Consider the following 22,380-nt stretch of genomic DNA (forward strand, 5'->3'; position numbering starts at 1 on the left):
GAAATTGAAACAGTAATCAAAAAACTTCCAGCAAGCCCTGGCTGGTTTGGCTCAGTGGATAGAGCATCAGCCTGTGGATTGAAAGGTCCCAAGTTCAATTCCAGCCAAGGGCACATACCTCAGTTGCAGGCTGGATCTCTCGCCCTGGTCAGGGCACATGTGGGAGGCAATCAATGAACAGGAGTTTCACATCGATGTTTCTCTTTCTCTCACATCCATGTTTCTCTTTCTCTGTCTCTCCCCCTCCCTTCCACTCTTTCTAAAAAATCAATTAAAAATATCCTTGGGGGAGGATTAACAAAAATAATAAATAAATAAATAAATAAATAAATAAATAAATAAATATGCAAACCCACCTAAAAAAAAAAAAAAAAAAAGCTCCAGCAAACAGAAGCTCTGAATGGGGCAGCTTCACAGGGGAGTTTTACCAAACGTTCAAAGAAGAACTAAAACCTATCCTTCTCAGACTATTCCAAAAAAATTCAAGAGGAAGGCACACTTCCAAGCTCTTTCTACGAAGCCAGCATTACCCTAATCCCAACACCAGATAAAGACACTACAGAGAAAGAGAATTACAGGCCAATATCCCTAATGAACATAGATGCTAAAATCCTCAACAAAATTTTAGCAAATCGGGTCCACCATTACATTAGAAAGATCATACACCATGACCAAGTAGGATTTATTCCAGGAATGCAAGGCTGGTACAATATCGGCTAATCAATAAATGTGATATGTCACATAAGCAAATTGAGAGACAAAAATCACATAATCATATCAATTGATGCAGAAAAGGCATTTGACAAAATTCAACACCTTTTCCTGATAAAAACTCTCAGCAAAGTAGGAATAGAGGGATCATACTTCAACATAATAAAAGCCTTAAATGATAAACTACAGTCAACTCAATGGACAAAAACTAAAACCATTTCCCCCAAGAACAGGAACAAGACAGGAATGCCCACTTTCAGCCCTCCTGTTCAACATAGTACTGGAAGTGCTAGCCATAGTGATCAGACAAGAAGACATAAAAGGCATCCAAATTGGAAAAGAAGTAAAATTGTCATTATTCGCAGATGACATGATATGGTACATAGAAAACCCTAAAGAATCCATCAAAAAACTACTAGACTTAATAAATGAATTTGGCAATGTAGTAGGATACAAAATTAACACCCAGAAATCTATGGCTTTTTTTATACACCAATAATGACCTCACAGAAAGAGAAACTAAACAAACAAACAAACAAAAGAAAAAACCCAACAACAATCCATTTATCATTGCAACAAAAAAAAATATACTTAGGAATAAACTGAACCAAGGAGGTAAAAGACCTATATTCAGAAAATAACAGAAAGTTGAAAAAAGAGATAGAGGAAGACATAAACAAATGGAGGAATATACCATGTCCATGGATTGGTAGAATCAACATCATTAAAATGTCCATACTACCCAAAGCAATCTACAGATTCAATGCAATCCCCATTAAAATACCAATGACATATTTCAAAGACCTAGAACATACTCTCCAAAAATCCATCTGCAACAAAAAGAGATCCCAAATAGCTGCAGCAATCTTGAGAAAGAAGAACAAAGTAGGAGGGATCACAATACCAAGATATATTACATATCTCTTGATATATGTAATATATCAAGCTATATTACAAAGCCACTGTTCTCAAAACTGCCTGATACTGGCACACAAACAGACATATAGACCAATGGAATAGAACAGAGAACCCAGAAATCAACCCAGGCCATTATGCTCAATTAATATTTGACAAAGGAGACAAGAGAATACATGAGTCAAGACTGTCTCTTCAATAAATAGTGTTGGGAAAATTGGACAGATACATGCAAAAAAATGAAACTAGACCACCAATTTACAACCTACACGAAAATAAACTCAAAATGGGTAAAGGACTTAAACGTAAGATAGGAAACCATAAAAATCTTAGAAGAATCCATAGGCAGCAAAATAGCAGACATGTGTTGTAGCAATATCTTTACCTATATAGCTCCCAGGACAATGGAAACTAAGGAGAAAATAAATAAATGGGACTACATCATAATAAAAAGCTTCTGCACAGCAAAAGAAACCATCAACAAAACAATAAGAAAGCCCACTGCATGAGAGAACATATTTGCCAATGTTATCTCCGATAAGGATTTAATCTCCAAAATTTATAGGGAACTCATACAACTTAACAAGAGGAAGAAAAACATTCCAATAAAAAAATGGGAAAAGGACCTAAATAGACAATTTTCAAAAGAGGCCATACAGAAGGCCAAGAGACGCATGAAAACATGCTCAAAGTCACTAATCATCCCAGAGAGGCAAATCAAAACAACAATGAAGTACCATCTCACACCTGTCAGAATGGCTATCATCAACAAATTAACAGACAACATGTGCTGGCAAGAATATGGAGAAAAAGAAACCCTCTTGCCTTGCTGGTGGGAATGCAGACTGGTGTAGCCACTGTGAACAGTATGATGCTTCCTCAAAAAATTAAAAATGGAACACCCATTTGACCCAGTAATCCTACCTCTAGGACTATATCCCAAGAAACCAGAAAAACCAATCAGAAAGGATATATGCACCCCTATATTCACAGCAGCACAATTTACAATAGCTAAGATTTGGAAACAGCCTAAGTGCCCATCAGCAGACAAGTAGATTAGAAAATTGTGGTACATCTACACAATAGAATACTATGCTGCTGTAAAAAAGAAGGAATTCCTACCATTTGCAACAACATGGATGGAACTGGAGATCATTATGCTAAGCAAAATAAGCCAGTCAGAGAAAGATAAATATCACATGATCTCACTCATTTATGCAATATAATGAACAGCATTATAAACTGATGAACAAAAATAGAACCAGAGACATAGAAACATCAAACAGACTGTCCAATCTATGAAGGAAGGCGGGGAATGAGGCGTGGTTGTATGCATGCATATGAGCATGACCAATGGACACAGACAGTCCGGGGGTGAGGGCATGTGCTGGGGAGTGGGAGCAGCTGGGGAGAGGTCAATGGGGGAAAAGGAGACTCATGTAAAACTTTAAACAATAACGAATTTAAAAATAAATAAATAAAAGGGAAAAAAAGAACACCGTGTCACCAATTGAAAGAAAACCCAATATATAAATATCTTTTATGAGGTCTTTCAAAGGTTAATCATACAGTATAGGAAAATATAGAGGATAGAGTGACTTCCTCAGGACCAATATGGCCTGATCTGAGGAAAGTAAAATAGGATTTGACGTGTAGTGAAAATTCTATAGTTTATAACTGGGATTAAGATCACACATAGAAAAAAATAAGATGTCTATATATTTAAAGGTATAAACCTTGTATTCTTCTACAGGAGTTACAAAGAAATGGCTCTTCAATTGGTAGAGGCAGGCATCATTATTGCTGTCAAGATACTGGACCCAGGAAGGGTGAGTGAGAGAAGCAGACTTACTAAGTGGTGCCTCAGAGGAGGAGGCTGAGAGCAAGCAGTGAAGAAGTACAGAAGTACAGGGAAAGACAGAGGGAGAGGGACAGCACAGAAGGAAATGCATTCAAGTGCACAAGGTGCAGGGAGATGGCTTAGAGTCTCTGGCCATCTAGAGGATTCTCTCTTCTTCCCAGTCCCTTTATTAGGAACACTGGAGCCTGCCTCACATTGGGGAAGTAGAGTTCCCCAAATTTTTGAATGTGGTGACCCTGGAAAAGAGGAATCACAGGGAAGGTTCTAGAAAGGAAGGGTGGGAAGGTACAGCAAATGGTTCCTAATGTGAGCATATCAGCAGCATTTTAGTCTTGGTTGATGTAGAGAAAAATAGAAGACACCAGAGCAGACCTGTGGTCAACAGGATGGAGAAATGGGGTGAAGCATGTGCCTGAGGAGAGTGAATTAGCTGGTGGGGGAGTGGGCATGTAGGATGTTGGGTTAATCTAATATGGAAAATGCTTGGGACAAATTATACATCTTTGCTGTATCATTATCGACTTTGATGATGTTGGGAGCAGCAGGGAACCTGGGAAAATCCCATGGACAGGAGGGTAAATAGATAGTAAAGTTAGCTTTGGGGATGCAGTTTAACTGAGACGAGGTTTACTAAGTAATACGGAATTATTGACTTAAGGCGGGTTCTTGAGAATGAACACTGTGTTCCTTCCCTCAGGACACCTGCTCCCACAGCTGGGATGTGGAGGACTTGCCAGGACAACACTAACACCCAGGATGGAGGCTAAACTGAGCTCACTTGCCACAGTGCTTCCCAGAAAGGAATGGTACAGCAATATAAAGAGAGAAGGCTCCTTCTTAGAGCAGAGTTAATGCCATGGGAGCAGCCGTTTCCCTCACTGGCATGGACGAGGAACTGTTGAGGGCAAGAATGCATCTCTGAGATTAGAAGGCAGCCCCCAAGCTGGGATGAAGGCCCAGTTCTTGCTTGAAGATGATGATTTGGCAAAATACGGAAAGTCCCTGGGAAGCTGTAGCTGTGGTTGGAAGCAATTAGGAGGGATGGGACAGTCTCCTTCTCTGTCTTCTTCCTCCGCAACAAGAATACTTTGATTCCAAAAAAGCACAAGAAAATCTCAAAGCTGTTCAAGGAGGAAGATATTCTGGGCAACACCAGGAAAGTCACCTCAATGTAGGAAGGACTTAGTGAGGAGAAAAGGGAGCGATATGTGCAGCTGCTGGAGGACGTCAGAAAAGAAGCTGTGACACCCTCGGCCTCAGGCAGCATCCCCATGACTTGGATCCAGAGTAGTCTGGCTGCAACACAGCATCCAGGGACAGGGACCTTCCACGTGAAGCCACATGGGGAGAAGGCAGCGAAGCAAAGCCGGTACCAAGAGCATACAGGGGAACTGAATGTGCTGCATAAATGTGAGGTTCCCGAAGAAGGCAGACATCAACTCTGCCTTTCACCAGCCCCTTCAAGAGAAGGAGAGAGAAGAGGAAAAGGAAGGAAGATTCCCTAAAGTCCGACCTGAGGAAAGCAGCTGTTAGCACTTATGACCAAGTCAAATCTGCTGAAGAGGAAAGAGCCCTGTGTCCAGGATTTTGAATGGGATACAGACCAATAAACTAATCTATGGTGTGGATTTCTCTGTTTCTACACATGAGACTCTTTTAAAAGGTAATTGCTAACTATATATATCAGTGGATAGACAAAGATGGGAAGACACTTGGAATTTTTTTCTGCAGAATAGAAATGAGGACTTCTACATATAAAGGTACCGCTTTGATAATAGCATAAGTCTCCTGTAGTCACATTTCTAAGTGATACTCAAATATGTTATACCAATTTTCATTATAAAGTCGCACAATACAGAAAGGACTTGCCAAGCTTGACAAAAGCATACAGATAAGAAGACATTGTCAAATGCTCAGAAACAAGCAGCCTCAAAGCAGAGCAGGGACAATGACAGTGACCACAAGCTTGCCCTCCCACGTTGGCTTGTATTGGTTGCCTGTGTTAAATGTTAAAGCTCTGAGAAAAGGGGAGTGGCTTCTCTCCCTAAAATGAGGGCCATATGCAGACATTTTAGAAACGAACCAGAGCCCCCAGAGCTGGCAGACACCAGTGTGACGCTGCCATGGGCCCTCAGCTCCTGGGCTGTGTCATGCTTTGTCTACTGGGAGCAGGTGAGTTCCAGAACACTTGGCAACCTTTGGCCAAAGCTTGCAGGTCTTAGCTGGAGTCCCTTCCTAGAGGCAACAGCACAGGCACCCTCCTCGGCTACCTCTAGCTCTGTCTCCTCTGCTCACAGGTCCCACAGAAGCCGAAGTGACCCAGACCCCAAGACACCTCATCACAGAGACCAAAAAGAAGTTGACAGTGACTTGTTCTCAGAATATGGACCACGAATTGATGTACTGGTATCGACAAGACCCAGGGCTGGGTCTAAAGCTGATCTATTATTCAATTAATGTTGATCATTTTGAAAAGGGAGAGGTTTCTGATGGGTACAAGGTGTCTCGAACAGAGAAGGGGAATTTCCCACTGACCCTGGAGTCAGCCAACATCAGCCAGACCTCTCTGTATCTCTGTGCCAGCAGGTAACCACAGCACTGCATGGCCAGCTGCTCTCCACACAAAAAAGGCAGCCACAGAGCAAGGAGGCTCCTCCCTCGGGAGGCCCCACCTAACCAGGAGGAAAACCTTCCCCCACCATCAGTGCCCATAGAAGTCCCTCCCAAGTCCCCAGCTTCTGGGGCTCTGAGGGATGCAGACCCTCTGCAGTGTGTCCTGCTCTCACTTGTTGTACCAATGAGCTTGTCAAAGGCCAGGCAGGACAAGCTAACTGTGCTTGGGCTAGAGCTGGGGTAAGGGATTCCTTTCCTAGACAAGGAATCTTATACACTCTGCCATCCTTTCTCCTTACTGACCTTCACTGTTGCACAAAGAACAGTCCATACCAATCCAAGTACTCGACAACATGTTGTCCCATATCATAGATCCTATTCCTGGGTGTTTTGTCACCAGGGAAATAGCACGTTCTGAGTCTTTTGCTAAATCTGACATCTCAGCAAAGTGTCTTGCTGTCCACCAAAATGCCTGAGCCAGAGATGTCCTCTCCTTCCAAACCTAAGCTGTGGCCACACCCTCCACATTTCTAAATATTAAATTCTTTGCAAATTTTATTAATTTTTCTAACCTCATTGATAACATCATGGTCCAGCAAACCTCATCTCTCATCTGGATTCCTTAACCACCTTTCAAGTAGTCACTCACCTTTCTAGTTTGCTACCTGGTTCAATCCACAATCTATTCTCTTGAGCTTAAAACCCATCAGGGTCTTCCATTTACCAGCTAAAGTCTCATGCTTAAGTTACTTCACAAGCCTCTCAGCTCCTTCTAATGATGTGGTGTTTGCATACCTGCTTACCATCCTAACGTGAACTTCCTCTTTCTACAGTTACCGCAACTGCCTTCCTTTCTACCAGATGTATTCCACCTCTCTCAGGTGACCACCTATATCCTATGCTGACTCACTCCTGGCTCATCACCTATAGTGTTCATCTTACCTGGAGCCCTTCCTCTTCCTCTTTACCTGGATATCTACTAATAACAATTCTTCTGCATATGAATTGAGAAGTCATTTCCTCCAGGAAAATGTCCTTGAATTCCTGAGTAGTTTGGTTAGTTCCTCTGCTGGGTGCTTGTATGACAGCCTGAACCTCTATCCTCATGGCAACTAACCCACTCAATTGTTTGTAATTTAAAATTTACACTAATAATAGACATTGAGGTTGATGAGAACAAGGACCATGCCTATATTGTTTACTTTTAAAAAATATTCACCCTTATCAGAGTGCCTGAAAAAAGTGGTATTAAGTGAATGAGTAAATTAATCTTCTCTTAGATCAGCTCCCCAGCACCCCTCTCACTGGTCCAGAAGCTAAGCCCCCTGCAAAGTTTTCTCCCATACACTTTGGGAAGATTCCAGGGGCTTTCACGTGTGTATATAAAGAACACAAATCATGTTTCTAGTGGGGTTTATTCTTCCTCTACTCCAGCCTTGGGTTTATTCTGTGCCATATGTCACCCTGACAAGGATTTGTTAATTCTCTTGGGTGCCACTGTACTGTGGGATCCTCTTCTTTTCCCGATCGGCCCTAAACTACCTGCCTGACACTGCTGAGGCTCCTGTTCTATACCTTTTATTCACCAGGCAATGCAATCTGGCAGACCCTATTGTTGCTCCCAGCAGGTTCTACCATCACTCCAGGTGTAGTTGACAGCGAAGAGGTCGCTCAATTAGTGAAAAACAAGAGAAAAGCTTTTCCTTTTCTTTCTCTGTGTTGAAGGGGCAAGATTGCAGTTCTGTTTCTTTAAAAAATATATATTTTTATTAATTTCAGAGAGAATGGGACATGGAAAGAAAGTTAGAAACATCAATGATGAGAGAATCATTGTTTGTCAGCTACCCATATGCCCCCTACTGGGGATTGAGCCCGCAACCCAGGCATATGCCCAATACCTGAATCGAATGGGGGACCCTTCAGTCTGCAGGCCAACACTCTATCCACTGAGCCAAACTGGCTAGGGCTGCAGTTCTGTTTCTTGATCCCTAATGTCTAGCAGAGACTGAAGCGCAAAGTCTCACTGAATCACATACATTCCTCTAAACAGTCACTCAAATTGTAATTATAACATGGAATTGGGGAATGCAGAGAACCTCATCCAGGATACAAATTCTGGCAACAAAAACCCAGCTGTGCTCCGAATCAACTCATCCCTCCAAGAGTCATGGTTTTGTGAGTGGGTTGGTCTACCCTTCCCCCTCCTTTTAGGAGAAGCCACGATTTTCTCCCAGTTGTTTGTTTGGGGTTGCTTACAAGTTCCTTGAACATGAAAAATAGATATGAAATATGTTCTTAGTTGAATAAATGTATAAAAGAGTAAAAGGGAATGTCTAAGAATAAGAAATAAGTATGGAACAGAAAACATATTCTAAACCTGGGATGAGCTAGGAGAACAAAACATCTCAGTGTATGGATTAATAAAAAGAAGGTAAAAAGAGAGCACAGGATGAACCAAATGGTGTATATCTGGAGAAAAAGTTAAAGAGAAATGGGGTGTGGATGTTACAGCCATTTCCCTTCTATGTCTCAGTCCTCACTGACAGATTGGCCTCAGTCATCCAACTGAAGGGGACAGAGCACAGTTAATGTCAGTTCAGGAGAAGGGACACTCTGGCATGGCCTTCCCAAAGAAGACTTGTTGAAGACAGAAGAGTCAGTGGAATGAATATAAATGTGGAGATTTGAGTAAATTTGTAAAAGCAATTTTGAGGAGGTGTTGAGGGAGACACTAGAAATGATAATGCTTCATCTGGGCTGTGGAAATAATTAGAAAATTTAATCGCTCTACGTTAATAAAAATTGGTGTGATGCTGAAACAATGTGCAAGGAGATAGAATTTTAAGCACCTGAAATTAATATAGTATTGTACAGTATGTCAACTGTAATTGAAAAAACTAAATAGAAATTTAAAGTTTAAGAAAGCGACAAAAATATGAATATACTTCTATAGACCTTATTTAAACAGAGGCCACCAGCTACTTTCATTCCAAGGTGACAAGTGGTACATGAAAATCCCTTCAGGTGCTATGGAGAAAATGGGCATGGACGCTTCTTGTCTTTGGAAGGTAGCTTTGAGCACAAACATATGGCAGAGATGATTATGTCACAGGCTGGCTCATTGGTACCCATGTCTTATTTGAGTAACACCAGAGCTAACACAGACACCCCACCATTAACTCACCTGCCATGAGCACTGGGGCTTCTATCTGATTTGTAGCCCTTTATCTCCTTGGAATAGGTGGTTCATGGGAACAAATAGGATGTCCTTGAACTTGGTATGCCACACCCCTACACTAAATCTTTCTTGGGTGGTTAGACATCGGTGTCACACCTAAATTCTCTCTTCAGGTACCAGCTCATTTCATCCACAGTGTCTGTGGATGCTGATGTCACTAAAATCCCAGCTAGTAAATTTCAGGGTCTGAAAAGAAGGCGTCTCTATGATGTGACCAAAATATGTACTATGACCTATATGTGCTGATTCAGACAAGAGCCAGGAATGAGGCCACAATCAATCTATTAGTCCGTTGGTGTCAGGGGAACCAACAGATGGGAAGTATCTAAGAGATATGGCATCTTTTAAAATAATACTGAGAATCCCTCCTAACCTGCAGACATATCTAGACATATCTGCCAACAGTTAACCCACAACACTGCACAGCACTGCCTCTCTTCACAGAAAGGGCTCACACAAGGGGAGAGGTGGCTATGCCTTCCTGAGCCCTGCCCCTACCAGGGGAAGCTACTGCCCCCCAAAAAGCCTTTCTCAGCTCACCTTACTGGAGACAGTAAGAGTCCATCCCAGGACCTGGTGGAGGATGGCCCAGACCCTTTATCAGAATTCACCTGATACCAATCCGGCTTCCCTGGCACCACCTGCTGGAGGGTGATTCTCTCTACCTCAAACACAAGGTGGTCCTCAGGGCCTCTGTCCAGGGCCCCACAGGCTTTCTAGTCCATTGCATTTTCCCATCCCCACCACTCTCACCAGCAACAGCATTGGACTCTCCAGTCCTACTTTAATTTCCATTCAAACTGCTTTTCTAATTTCAGGTATTGGCCCTGAATTTCCCTTCTCAGGGCTCAACACCTTATTTGGAGTTATTTTATAACTGCATTTTATTGGAAACTGTCACCTAACTACCATCAGATTGCACACACTGTTTTCTCTGCCAGGTCCACCTAGCAAACTCATTCTTACCCTTCAGACCTCATGATTGCTTCCCAGGTTCCCCAGGAGGTCTCTGGTCATGCACACAGAATGGCAAAGGAATATGACAAAGACCTGGTATGGATACACAGCCAGATCATAAGGGAAAAGACCTAGGCAGAGTATGGAAGAATCTATATGAGATGTCCTACACTCCCTCCCTCCCATGAGGCTGCACACTTTCACCCCAGCTATGAAAATGCAGTCACCTGTGTGCAGTGTTGCTGCCCAGAGAAGCCCACCAGAGACTCAGCACACAGATATTTTTGGTGGCTGGTTTTATGGACTGAATTGCATCCCCTCAAAATTCATATGTTGAAGTTCTATGCCCCAGTATCTCAGGATATGACTGTATTTGGAGATAAGGTCTTTAAAGAAGTAATTTATGTTAATGAGGTCATTGGAGTGGGTCCTTTTCCAATATGCCTGGTGTCTTTATTTAAAAAAAAAAGAAAATTAGGACCCAGTCACACACAGAAGGAAGATCATCTGGCAACAAGGGGAGAAGATGGCCTGCTATAAGCCGATTGGTTCCTCTGAAGAAACCAATCCTGTTGATGCCTTGATCTTGGACTTCTAGCCTTCAGAATAGTGAGCAAAACAAATTTCTGGTTTTTGTCACCCACTATGGAAGCATTAGCAAACTAACACAGGTGGTCAAACAGGTACCCTTTCCCTGGCACATCCCAAAATTCCAGACTCAAAGAAGCAAAGTGGGTGTTCAACATAAACCGCATTGTGCCAGCAGCCTAGACACAATGAACTAAACAGCGGGGACACTACTGAAACCCAGATACCCAGATGCAATCCCAGAGCCTACCCTGTAAGCAGGTCCTTCTAAGATAGCTGTCTCAGGCTTGGTATGCTTTTTTCTACACACACACACACACACACACACACACACACACACACACTGACATTCCTATGAGGAAAAGGGGTGGCTTTCACTCTAGTCCCTCTACTAGTAAATTCTCTTAGAATCTGAGGATTGCTGAGGGATCATGAGTGTGGGCAGGGACAATGACATCAGAGATGATCAGCCTGTAACCTTGGCCTCAGAGAAAATACATTTGTGTCTCAAACCTGCCATGGGACTCAGGCTCCTCTGTGGCGTGGCCTTTTGTTTCCTGGGAGTAGGTGAGTCTGGGAAGTTGGTGGTGAACTCCTAACTTATTATTTCTAGGCCCTGGATACAAGACTTTTCCCTCATCAAGCTTCTTGATGACCTCCTTTTTACCTCCTTTATCCTCCTTTCACAGGTCTCATGAATGCAGAAGTAACACAAGTCCCAAGATATCTGATCAAAAGAAAGGGAGAGAAAGTGTTTATGGAATGTTTACAGGATATGGACCATGAAAGAATGTTCTGGTATCGACAAGACCCAGTTCTGGGGCTGCAGCTGCTCCACTTCTCATATGGGGTTGACATTTATGAGAAAGGAGATTTCCCCTATGGGTACAGTGTCTCCAGGAAGAAGAAGGAGGGCTTCTCCCTTATCCTGGTGTCTGCCAGCACCAACCAGACATCTGTGTACCTCTGTGCCAGCAGTATATCCACAGCGCTGCACAACCACATCCTCTCTGCACAGAAAGGGCATGTGCCAGAGGGAAGTGACCCTAACTCAGGGCTGAGTTACACTGGCTACTTTGAACAAAGGTGGCCACTCAGTGGAACCAAGCCCATGGGCGTACAATTTGGCCTGCAAAGCACAGGATATTTTTCATGCCCCATGCACCATCGTTTCTGAATTCGGGGCCATTCCGAAGTTAGTCTGACCAGACTTGTGTATTATCCCAAGTCTAAATTCATGAGACTCTACCCCAGTCAGGAGGGAACATCCTCACACATATTTACATGGAAGAAGCTCTGTTCTATCATTTTTTTTTTACCAATTTTTCTCTTCCTGTCTTATTCTTGTCCCTTTTACTGTCATTTGCAACTTTGCTCCATGTCTTTGCTCTTAACCAATGTTTCACTAGGGGGCATCACACAAGCTAAACTCCTTCTTCAGATGAATTTTATTCTCCCTATGTTGATTGGGAAAGCATGTGGAATTTGAATTCTGTTTATTCAATCTAAAATTAGAACAACTCTAATAAAAAGCAATCTTTCTCCATATTCTCTAAGTGGTCACTAATGTTTTACTAGAAACAGGTAAGGAATAAATTATGATGCAGAGGTTATAAAAATTAGGTTACTTCTGTACACATGATCATCTGGGAAAGTATCTGTGTATTTTAAAAATATATTTAATTGATTTCAGAGAGGAAGGGAGAGATAAAAACATCAATGATGAGAGAGTCATCCATCTGCTACCTCCTGCACAACCCTCAAAGGGAATTGAGCCAAACCATGACCTTCTGGTTTATAGGTCGACACTCAACCACTGAGCTACTCCAGCCGGGCATATCCCCGCATTTTAAAGAATGAAACATCTATCCTGTCTGTAAATAGTAATTGAGTCCTTTGGGAATACAAGAGAAATACTTTGCTTGGAGCGATGGATACACGATGCAGTGTGCAGATGATGTTTTGTTGAGTTATACACTTAAAACCTGTATAGTTTTGCAAGCCAATGTCACCCCCAAGAAATTCAGTGAAAAAATAAACATAGTAAAAGATTATAACTTCAAAAAAGAGTATTGGAAAGCTTGGTAGAGTTCACAGGTGTGTGCATTTGTCAAAACTTATTTAATGTTACTTAAGAGTTGTGTCTTTTACTGTATGCAAATTTACCTTTAAAAAGAATCATAAATAAATATTGAACATTAGTTAATTACATGCATGCTTAAGTGTTTAAAAGTGAAGTATGCCTTTAATTAACTTTTAAATGTATCCAAAATGTACATGGGTAGATGGATAGTTTTATGATAAAGCAATAAGTAGCTTTTTCAAGGTGGTAGAATCTAAGTGGTGGGCACATGAATGTTCAATATAAAACTTTAAACTTCTATAGAGGTTTTAAAATTCTCATAATAAAATGGGAAATAATAATGAGGCAAATATGTATGTTCTGATATAAACTAAACTTTTAAATGTATTGTTAAGAATACATTGTTAATAAAATAAGCAGCAAGGTATAGGAAGACCAATCAGATACTTGTAAACTTGAATAAGTCAAGAATATTTCTAGTAACAGACACAACAAACTTATTGACCAGTTGCTTCTGGGGAAGGTACCTTACTTTTTGCTCAGTTTTGTGTTTTTTGAAATTTTAACCACGTGCATGAATTCAATAAATAAATACATTAAAATTATATGATAACGGTAACCATGACACCTCTGAAAGAAAAGTCTAAAGACACGAGTGCTGTTTGAAGACAATGAAAAGAGAGAAGAATGTCTTTGCTATTGTTTTATAAAAGAAAGAATACCACTGAGAGGGAAAGATTTGGAATTCTTTAAAGACTAAGAGTCACTTGGTAATTTTTAGGATTTAGGATGAACTAGAAAAAGATCCTGGGTTATTTTGGCAGAAATTTTGATATATTTGATTAAATTTTTAAAATGTATCCCTAGATGTCAAGAAAAAAATGGGGTACTCTATACCTTTCATCAGTATACTAAGCAGGGTTTGTCTTAAATCACTCACTGCCTCTGGCACCGCCCATAGATGTACAGGCTGCAAACACACACACACACACACACACACACACACACACACACATGCCATAGCAGAAAGGGATACTGAAATATTATTATTTCTAACATGCTGCATTTCCTTGATCATAAGGTAAATTGTTTTTCCAGTTTCATATTTCCAAAATATGCGTAAATCCTGTAATCTATATTCATTTCTAATGTAATATTAACACCACCTAAAAATAGCCATTATGTTTTTAAGAGTTCATCTTACACAGTGGTTCTCAACCTTCCTAATGCCGTGACCCTTTAATACAGTTCCTCATGTTGTGGTGACCCCCAACCATAAAATTATTTTCGTTGCTACTTCATAACTATAATTTTGCTACTGTTATGAATCGTAATGTAAATATCTGATAGGCAGGATGTATTTAGGTGACCCCTGTAAAAGAATCGTTGGACCCCCAAAGGGGTCGCGACCCACAGGTTGAGAACCGCTGTATAATTAAATGGACTTTCTGAATCAAAGATATAAGGTAGGTTAGTTTTACAAGAATTTGTTTCTAAAGGTCCTTGTTTCCTTTATGGTGTTTGGCCTGTCATTCTCATTCATTCACTAGATTTTATTAAGTTCAGACAACTGCAAAGTGAGACCATCCTTGACAATATTGATATTCACATTGGGTTTTGAGGTCACATAGACATGGACTTGAGTCTTGCCTGTGTCACTTACACTTGGATTATGTGAACTTGGGTAGGTTATTTAAGATCTTTAAGTTTTCCTCATCTGTAAAAATGGGATGATAGTGCCTAAGCAGCCTAATTTATAGGCTGAAATCATACATGTGAAGCATGGAGTAAGTGCACAAAAATACTGGCTCCACTTTTATGAACAATAAAGTATTTTATTTGGAGGGAGGAAAACAGGAGTAGAGGCCAGTTTACTAGAGTACGGGTTGAGGGAGGAATAATGCGGATGGTTTGGGACAATGAAGACTCAACAGACAGTTGAAATTCTGAGTTATAAGATTCCCTCATATTCTAAAGTTTTCCTTTAGTTATTTGAAGTCAGTGCTGCATCCCATTTTTGCTTATACCAAAGGGTAGCACATACATGGCACTGAATAATGATGGATGGAGAGGTGGTGGACATATAGTGGATGATGGCAGTTACATACTGGGATACCTTGTGAGTGAAGAGTTACACAGTTCCACTAGGGGCAGACTAATTTTCTCCACATTTTGCAGAAACTCAACTTCCTATTTACATGAAAGGAACTACACAGTGGTGAGGAAAGATGACCTTGAGTTTGACTTCTCAGTGTCTTTTCTTATGTAAGAGGAGAGGATATCACCTAAAGATGCTGACTTTCCTACTACTTCTCCTAGGACAAGGTACAAGCCTTATTGGGTGGGGAAGTCTGGGATTAATATTAATGTTGACTAGAGGAGTAGAGGGTCTGAGGCCACCAGTCAGAAGATGGGGGGAGGAGGGGAGGGAAGATGTTGGATTATAGGATATGACAGAATAACAGTTGGCAGAACAAAATGGAGGCAGTGCCACAGGGTTCTTTGGGAGCCAAGGTGACATTGGAGCAAATAGTAAAAAGAGCTTCCTTCCTGGGGACAAGCTGGTCAGCGCTCATGGCTTTCTCTATCTCCCTGCAACCAGGCTCTGTGTTTGGTGCTCTCCTCTCTCAAAAGCCACTCAGGGACATCTGTCAACGTGGAACCTCGGTGACAATCCAGTGTCATGTTGATAGCCAACTTGCCCTAATGTTCTGGTACCGACAGCTTCCTGGACAGAGCTTGACACTGATTGCAACGGCAAATCAGGGCTCTGAGGCCACTTATGAAAGTGGATTTACCAAGGACAAGTTTCCCATCCACCGCCCAAACCTAACGTACTCCATTCTGACTGTGAACAGTGTGAACCCCGAAGACAGCAGCTTTTACTTCTGCAGCGCTGGAGACACAGTGCCGGGCACAGATCAGAGATCTGAGCAAGAACTTCAGTTTCCTCCAGCCCATCTCCCTCCTCCCCAGTTCTCATCCAGATGAGCTCTGTCGAGGCAAGCTGGAGGGAGGAAACCACAGCTTCCAGGCAGAGACAGATGTTTGTGTGTTTGTGGGTAAGTATGAGTATGAATGTGTAGACTGAGATGGAGAGAAAATGTGTAGGACTAGCTGGAGGGCCTATCCACAGACATGAAAGGTGGCTACTGGGAGCCTGAAGATAAAATCCTCCAGAAGAGTGCTTAGAAATGCTCAGTAAAGACAATCAAATATAGTTTCCCTTCAAGTGACAAGTTCATAAATACCCTTTAACTATTTCATCTCAATGCTATATTTAATCTGTTCTCTATCAATATAGTTCAGAAGGCCCTTAGTCATCTTGATAGCATACTGGCCCATTGCACTCATGGTATTATGCTGATTGTTCTTTGTGAATAGAAATTATAAAGCACTCTAGATGCTTCAGTATATGACATATGCAAATGAGAACAATGTAAAATCTGCAAAAGTTCAGGGACCTGCCACATTGGTGAGCTTTTAAGTAGTCCAGATGTGTGGGACATGTCAGAATATTCCCTCTAATATGAGAGATAAGTCTTATTACCATCTACTATGCAGAAAGAAGTGCAGTATTTCATGGGCCTCTATGGACTTTGGAATTAACATATACTGCAGTTGGGTGTGCTGCTTGGGTCCATTACTATGTCATCTGTAAGGCTGGCCCTGGGTGGGCACAAGAGAGTTGTGTAGCAGAAACAAGGTTGGGATGAAAGCGGCCCTGCCACCTGGGCCAGAGACCAAGCAGGCTCAGTTGTTCTTGAAGTACGTGAGGCCAATTGGGATGCTCTGTGAAGCCCTTGGCATTCCTCAAGGCTGATGCAAAGAGTTTTGGTGTAAAGCCTTACTTTTTCCACCTGCCAATAACTTGTTGTCCTTTGAAAACCTGCTCCTGGCTTTTTTCCGAATGCCTCATCCCACATTCAGAACTGGATGTCATCTGATCAGCAACACTGGAAGGCTGGACAAGCACAGAGTTTTCTGTGATACGTGGGAAATTATAACCAAGACCAGACTCAAGCATAGCTGGAAGAAGGAACAATTTAATTTCAAGAGCACGTCTCAGTCTCAGAGTACCCACTCCTATTTCACACACCTTGACCCCTCCTTTCATACCCAAGGCTTCATGGGATAAATTTGCACTGTGTTCTAGAACGCTCATTACAGTTTAATACAGTGTGTTTCTGATGGTAGTGGTGAAAAGTAATCCTCAGAAGGGCCGGAACTTCAGCCCATAATTTTATAGAAGAAGAGATGGCCTGAAGTGTAGACCTACTCCATATTCAACTTTCACTCTGTCATATTCTAGACTATTCATTCCCATTTTCCCTCCTTTTGCTTCTCTGTGCTACATTGTGGGTAATTTCTTTAGACCTGCTCTCCAGTTTACTAATTCACACCTCAGCTTCAATAAGCTATTTAACCTTTCAATTGATTCTTTAATTTAAATTATATAAATTTCCATTACTAAGAACTCTACTTGGGTCTTTTACACATAGGAGCGGTCATTTTTGAAAGCACCTTGCTCCTTGTGTTTTTTGAAGTTATTTATTTAAGGATACTATGCATCTATTCAGAATTTTACCTGTTAATGCCAACTCCTGATGACTTTTTGCATCTGGTGTTCTTGTTTGTGGATTCTGCTGGTTTTCACTCAGGGTGACTTATTTTTTTGTGCATCATAAAATTTGCTATTATGAATTCATCTTTGGGAATATTTTCAATCCTGGAATAAGATGGGTTTTCCGGGAAATATCTATTTTTGCCTCTATCAAACAATTGGGATGCAATATACCTGATGTCATTTGGTTTGATGATTCTCAGTGTGTATCTTCTTGATCATACAATGTCTATCCCAAACCCTGAAGGGCTGATAACACAACACCATGAATATTTAGAGGAAACTTTTTAAAATCCTCCACCCAAAGCCAAACCAGGAAAAATAATACTTCTTGTTAACTGCCTGTGGAATTATTTTGTTGATTTGTCCTTTCATTAAACGTGTAGCCCTTCCTATATCCTGGCTTCATACAGAAATGATTTCCGTCTCACTCCTAGTTTACTACAAGGTCCAGTGGGTCTTGCCCAATTTCCACACATACTAATTCGGGGGCCTCTGGGATCCACATATGAGTCTATTGGATCTAGTGCAGTGGTTGGCAAACTAATTAGTCAACAGAGCCAAATATCAACAGTACAATGATTGAAGTTTCTTTTGAGAGCCACATTTTTTAAACTTTAACTATATAGGTAGGTACATTGTTATTAACTTAATTAGGGTACTCCTAAGCTGGCCTTTGCTAAAAGCGTCCTCAATCTGACTGAGGTACGTTCGCTGAGGTCGACCCCTTCCAACTCTCCCATCCACACTCGTCTTGTATATTTGTTTCCTCGATCTTTTGTCACCCGTGTGGGATTTGCGGAAGCGACTAGCACTAACCACTGCACATGAGACTGCTGACTGACTGGTTCACTCAACTCCTGCATGAATCAAGCACACCTCCCCCACACCGCATCTCCTGTCGCCCAACTGACCAACACCCCCCACTTCTTCTAACGCCACTTCTTCAAAATAGACTTGCCCAGGCTGAAAACCGACTTCTGCGCATGGGCCATGAAGTTTCAATCGCACTATACATTCGCGCCCGCACGTGGTATTTTGTGAAGAGCCACACTCAAGGGGCCAAAGAGCTGCATGTGGCTCGCGAGCCGCGGTTTGCCGACCACTGATCTAGTGGGTCCAGTGCCAGCTTCCCTTCCTGCCTCATGCTTCTATTTCCCCAAGAAGTGGGCAAATTCACCTACAGATAAGTCAGGCTGTGAGCACCTTTCTATATGACAGCACAGGTTTCTCCTAAGAAGCATTAAAACACTAGCTAGAAGCTTGAATTCTGGCATCAGACAGACCTGAGTTTAAAATTTGGCTCTATTGCTTGATCACTGGATCTAACTTTGAAAGGGTTACACAATTCCTTTATATATCTCCACATATGTAAAATGACGATAATAATGAAACCCACAAAATGAGGTAGGAGGGTTTGCTATAAGAATGGGATGAAATTACCCATATAAACTACATAACACTGTGTCACATAGAGAAAAAACATGCAACGTAGTTACTACCTAAATTTATTTCTCACTATAATACATGAAATTATACCTTAGCCATTCCTTTCCTGAGGTTAGCTATTGCCCTTTCTGGGGAAATTTTATTTATTATTACAATAGTTTTAGCTGTTTTAATTGCAAAATAAATGCATGGTATTGTGATATACAGAGATTATTAAAATGAGAATTTTTAAATATTTTTATTGAGTTTCAGAAAGAGAGGAAAGGAGAGGGAGAGGGAGAGAGAGAGAAACATTGATGTCAAAGTGGAACATCAATTGCCAGCAACCCTGGCATGTGCTCTGACCAGGAATCTAACTGGCAACTTTTCTGTACATGGGATGACACTCAACCAACTGAGCCATACCGGCCAGGGCTAAAATGAGAATTTAAATCATGCATTTAAATAAAGTTAGATCATATCATACATACTCTTTTATAATTTATTCTCTTAACCCATCAATATTTCATGAACACCATGTTATACTAAAAAAAACCTTATATCAACTTCTATAATAATATTTTAATGTATTAATTATAATCTCTTTTAAAAATTGTTTAATGGTTTTTAGAGAGAGAGGAAGGGAGAGAGAGAGAGAGAGAGACATCAATGATTTGCCTCCTGTACACACCCCAACTGGGGATCAAACCCGCAACCTAGGTATGTGCCCTGACTGGGAATCGAACCCACAACCCTCTGGTGTATGGGATGATGCTCCAACCAACTGAGCCACTCACCCAGAGCTAACCATCTTTTATATATCAGTTTTAAGTCAAAACCAATGGCAAGGTAAAAACCGTCATTGCTAGATGACAGGGTTATTTCATTTAAAAAGCAATGGTTGTGTGTTTTGGTTTATTTCTCTTACAGACTCAGCAGGCAATAATGAAATCCTCTTTTTCCCCACCTTCACATGACTGTCTCCTTCTTATTCAGATTTTAACTCAAATATCACCTTCCCAAAAAAGATCTTTCCTGGCCACCTTACCTAATACAGCACTGTTGCCCCAACCACCAGTCACTCACATTGATTATCACTTTATCCTATTTTAATCCTTACTAATCACCATTATCTGATAGAAATATATATGCTATATATACATAATAGACATGTTCTTATTTATTGTCCGTCTCCCATTGCTGTACACACAAATACACATCAATGCTACTAAAGCAAGCACCTTTTCTATTTTCTGCATCGCTGTTTTCTTATAGCTTAGAAAAAACACAGCAACATCACGGGAATTCAATAACTACTGAATGTTATGGATGAGTTGTACTTCTTCAAAATTCCTGTGTTGCAGTCTTAACTCCCAGTACTTTAGAATCTGACTGTATTTGGCGACAGAGTCATGAAAGACCTAATTAAGTTAAACCAAAGCCATTGGGGTGGGCTCTAATCCAATCTGGCTGGTGTCCATATCACAAGAGATTAGGACATAGTTGGAGATAACACCAGGGTTGTGCCCACAGAGGAAAAGTAATGTGAGAACACTGTGAGAAGGTAGCCATCTGCAAACCAAGGAGGGAGGCCTCAGGAGAAACCAATCCTGCCAACACCTTGATCTTGGACTTCTAGTTCCCAGAACTGTGAGAAAATAAATTTCCATTGTTTGAGATACCCATTCTGTGGTATTTTGTTATGGCAGCTTTATATAGCAAACTAATACACTAGTAGAGAAATATAATTCAGAAATAGAGGAAAGTTGGCCAAGATGTATGGACTTCCTTGGAGAAAAACTCTAGAAAAGCATTTGAATGTAGATAATGTCAACCCATAAGAAAATGAACTAGATTGTTCTAACAGGGAGGGAACAGATGCTTTGACCTTTATATCTGGATACAAAGGTGGCCCAACAACATGATCCAGGCCCTTTGCTGTCTCCAAGGCTGGGAAAGGGACAGATGTTATGGGTTCTAGATACGTAAGCCCAGAACCTGCTCAAACACAGTGGCCCTGAAGTGGAGGGTCTTCAAATGGAAACTGTGTTGGTTGGTGCCTGTGTGGACAGAGCACTCCCTTTTCGACCTGAGAGCCTTTTGCATATACTCCTGAATGTGTTGGCCTATAGCAGTGGTTCTCAACCTTCCTAATGCCTTGACCCTTTAATACAGTTCCTCATGTTGTGGGGACCCCCAACCATAAGATTATTTTTGTTGCTACTTCATAACTGTTATTTTGCTACTATTACGAATCTTAATGTAAATATCTGATATGCAGGATGTATTTTCATTGTTACAAATTGAACATAATTAAAGCATAGTGATTAATCACAAAAACAATATGTAATTATATATGTGTTTTCCGATGGTCTTAGGCGACCCCTGTGAAAGGATCATTCGACCCCCAAAGGGGTCGCGACCCACAGGTTGGGAACCGCTGGTCTAGAGTTTTATGAGCCAAATGAGTGGAGGGAGCCCAATTGGCTTATCACCAAGCTGGGCTTGTGGGACTCAATCTGGATATAATATGAACTGGAAAATAAATACACATGTTACTCATTAAACTCTGAGTATCATGGGAGAAGTCATGGCTGCTACAATAACAATTGCCCACATGGGTAGTCCTCCTAGGCTCTCTCCCGGTTTCTTCTGTTGTTTTTTTTTAATATATTTTACTGATTTTTTACAGAGAGGAAGGGAGAGTGATAGAGAGTTAGAAACATTGATCAGCTGCTTTCTGCACACCTCCTACTGGAAATGTGCCCGCAACCAAGGTACATGCCCTTGACCAGAATTGAACCTGGGACCTTTCAGTCTGCAGGCCGACGCTCTATCCACTGAGCCAAACTGGTTAGGGCCCGATTTCTTCTGCTTATTCTCCAATAACCTTGGGAGTCACTTAAGCAATTCTAGTAGGTCCAAGGATGGGACAAAGAGTGACTGAAATGTGAACAGAAAGACCATTATAGTATAGAGACCAATCTATATTTACATTAAAAAATAACCTCAATCCACTTCCCTATTCACCCCTCCATAGAGGCCTAAAGAATATATAAAATATGCAAGTGTTTCCTCTGGACATAAAACATGTTTGAGCTCCCTGGTTTCAAGGTGGGGGATAGGATGGGGTTAGGGGAGGAGCAGAGGCTACTCCATTTAGCCAACCAGCCATGACCTGTCTATGCCTCCACGTCTCTCTCACTCTTGGATTTTTCTGGATCACACAGAGGGCTCCCCCACTATCCAGATTCAGTGACCTTCAGGATAAGGTATTCAAGAAAATAGTCCTTATTAGATAAAGGAAAAAGATATAGTTTAGAAAAATAATGGAGGAAGAAAGGAGCTGGGAGATTGGAAGA

The 22,380-nt window shown here is 41.3% G+C and overlaps 2 gene segments (V, D, J or C); both read left to right on the plus strand.

Annotated features, from left to right (window-relative positions):
* The first annotated feature begins 5,610 nt into the window (after positions 1-5,610).
* The window catches only part of LOC111827175, a 45,754-nt gene continuing 28,984 nt past the window's right edge, over positions 5,611-22,380 (plus strand). Inside the window, 3 exon segments of the C gene segment in view lie at positions 5,611-5,659; positions 5,785-6,073; positions 9,864-9,891. Coding sequence covers positions 5,611-5,659; positions 5,785-6,073; positions 9,864-9,891 — 366 coding nt within the window.
* Positions 11,402-22,380, plus strand: part of LOC102426725 — a 30,798-nt gene continuing 19,819 nt past the window's right edge. Inside the window, 2 exon segments of the C gene segment in view lie at positions 11,402-11,450; positions 11,573-11,860. Coding sequence covers positions 11,402-11,450; positions 11,573-11,860 — 337 coding nt within the window.

Source organism: Myotis lucifugus, unplaced genomic scaffold, assembly GCF_000147115.1.
Source record: "Myotis lucifugus unplaced genomic scaffold, Myoluc2.0 scaffold_141, whole genome shotgun sequence".
Lineage (NCBI taxonomy): Eukaryota > Metazoa > Chordata > Mammalia > Chiroptera > Vespertilionidae > Myotis > Myotis lucifugus.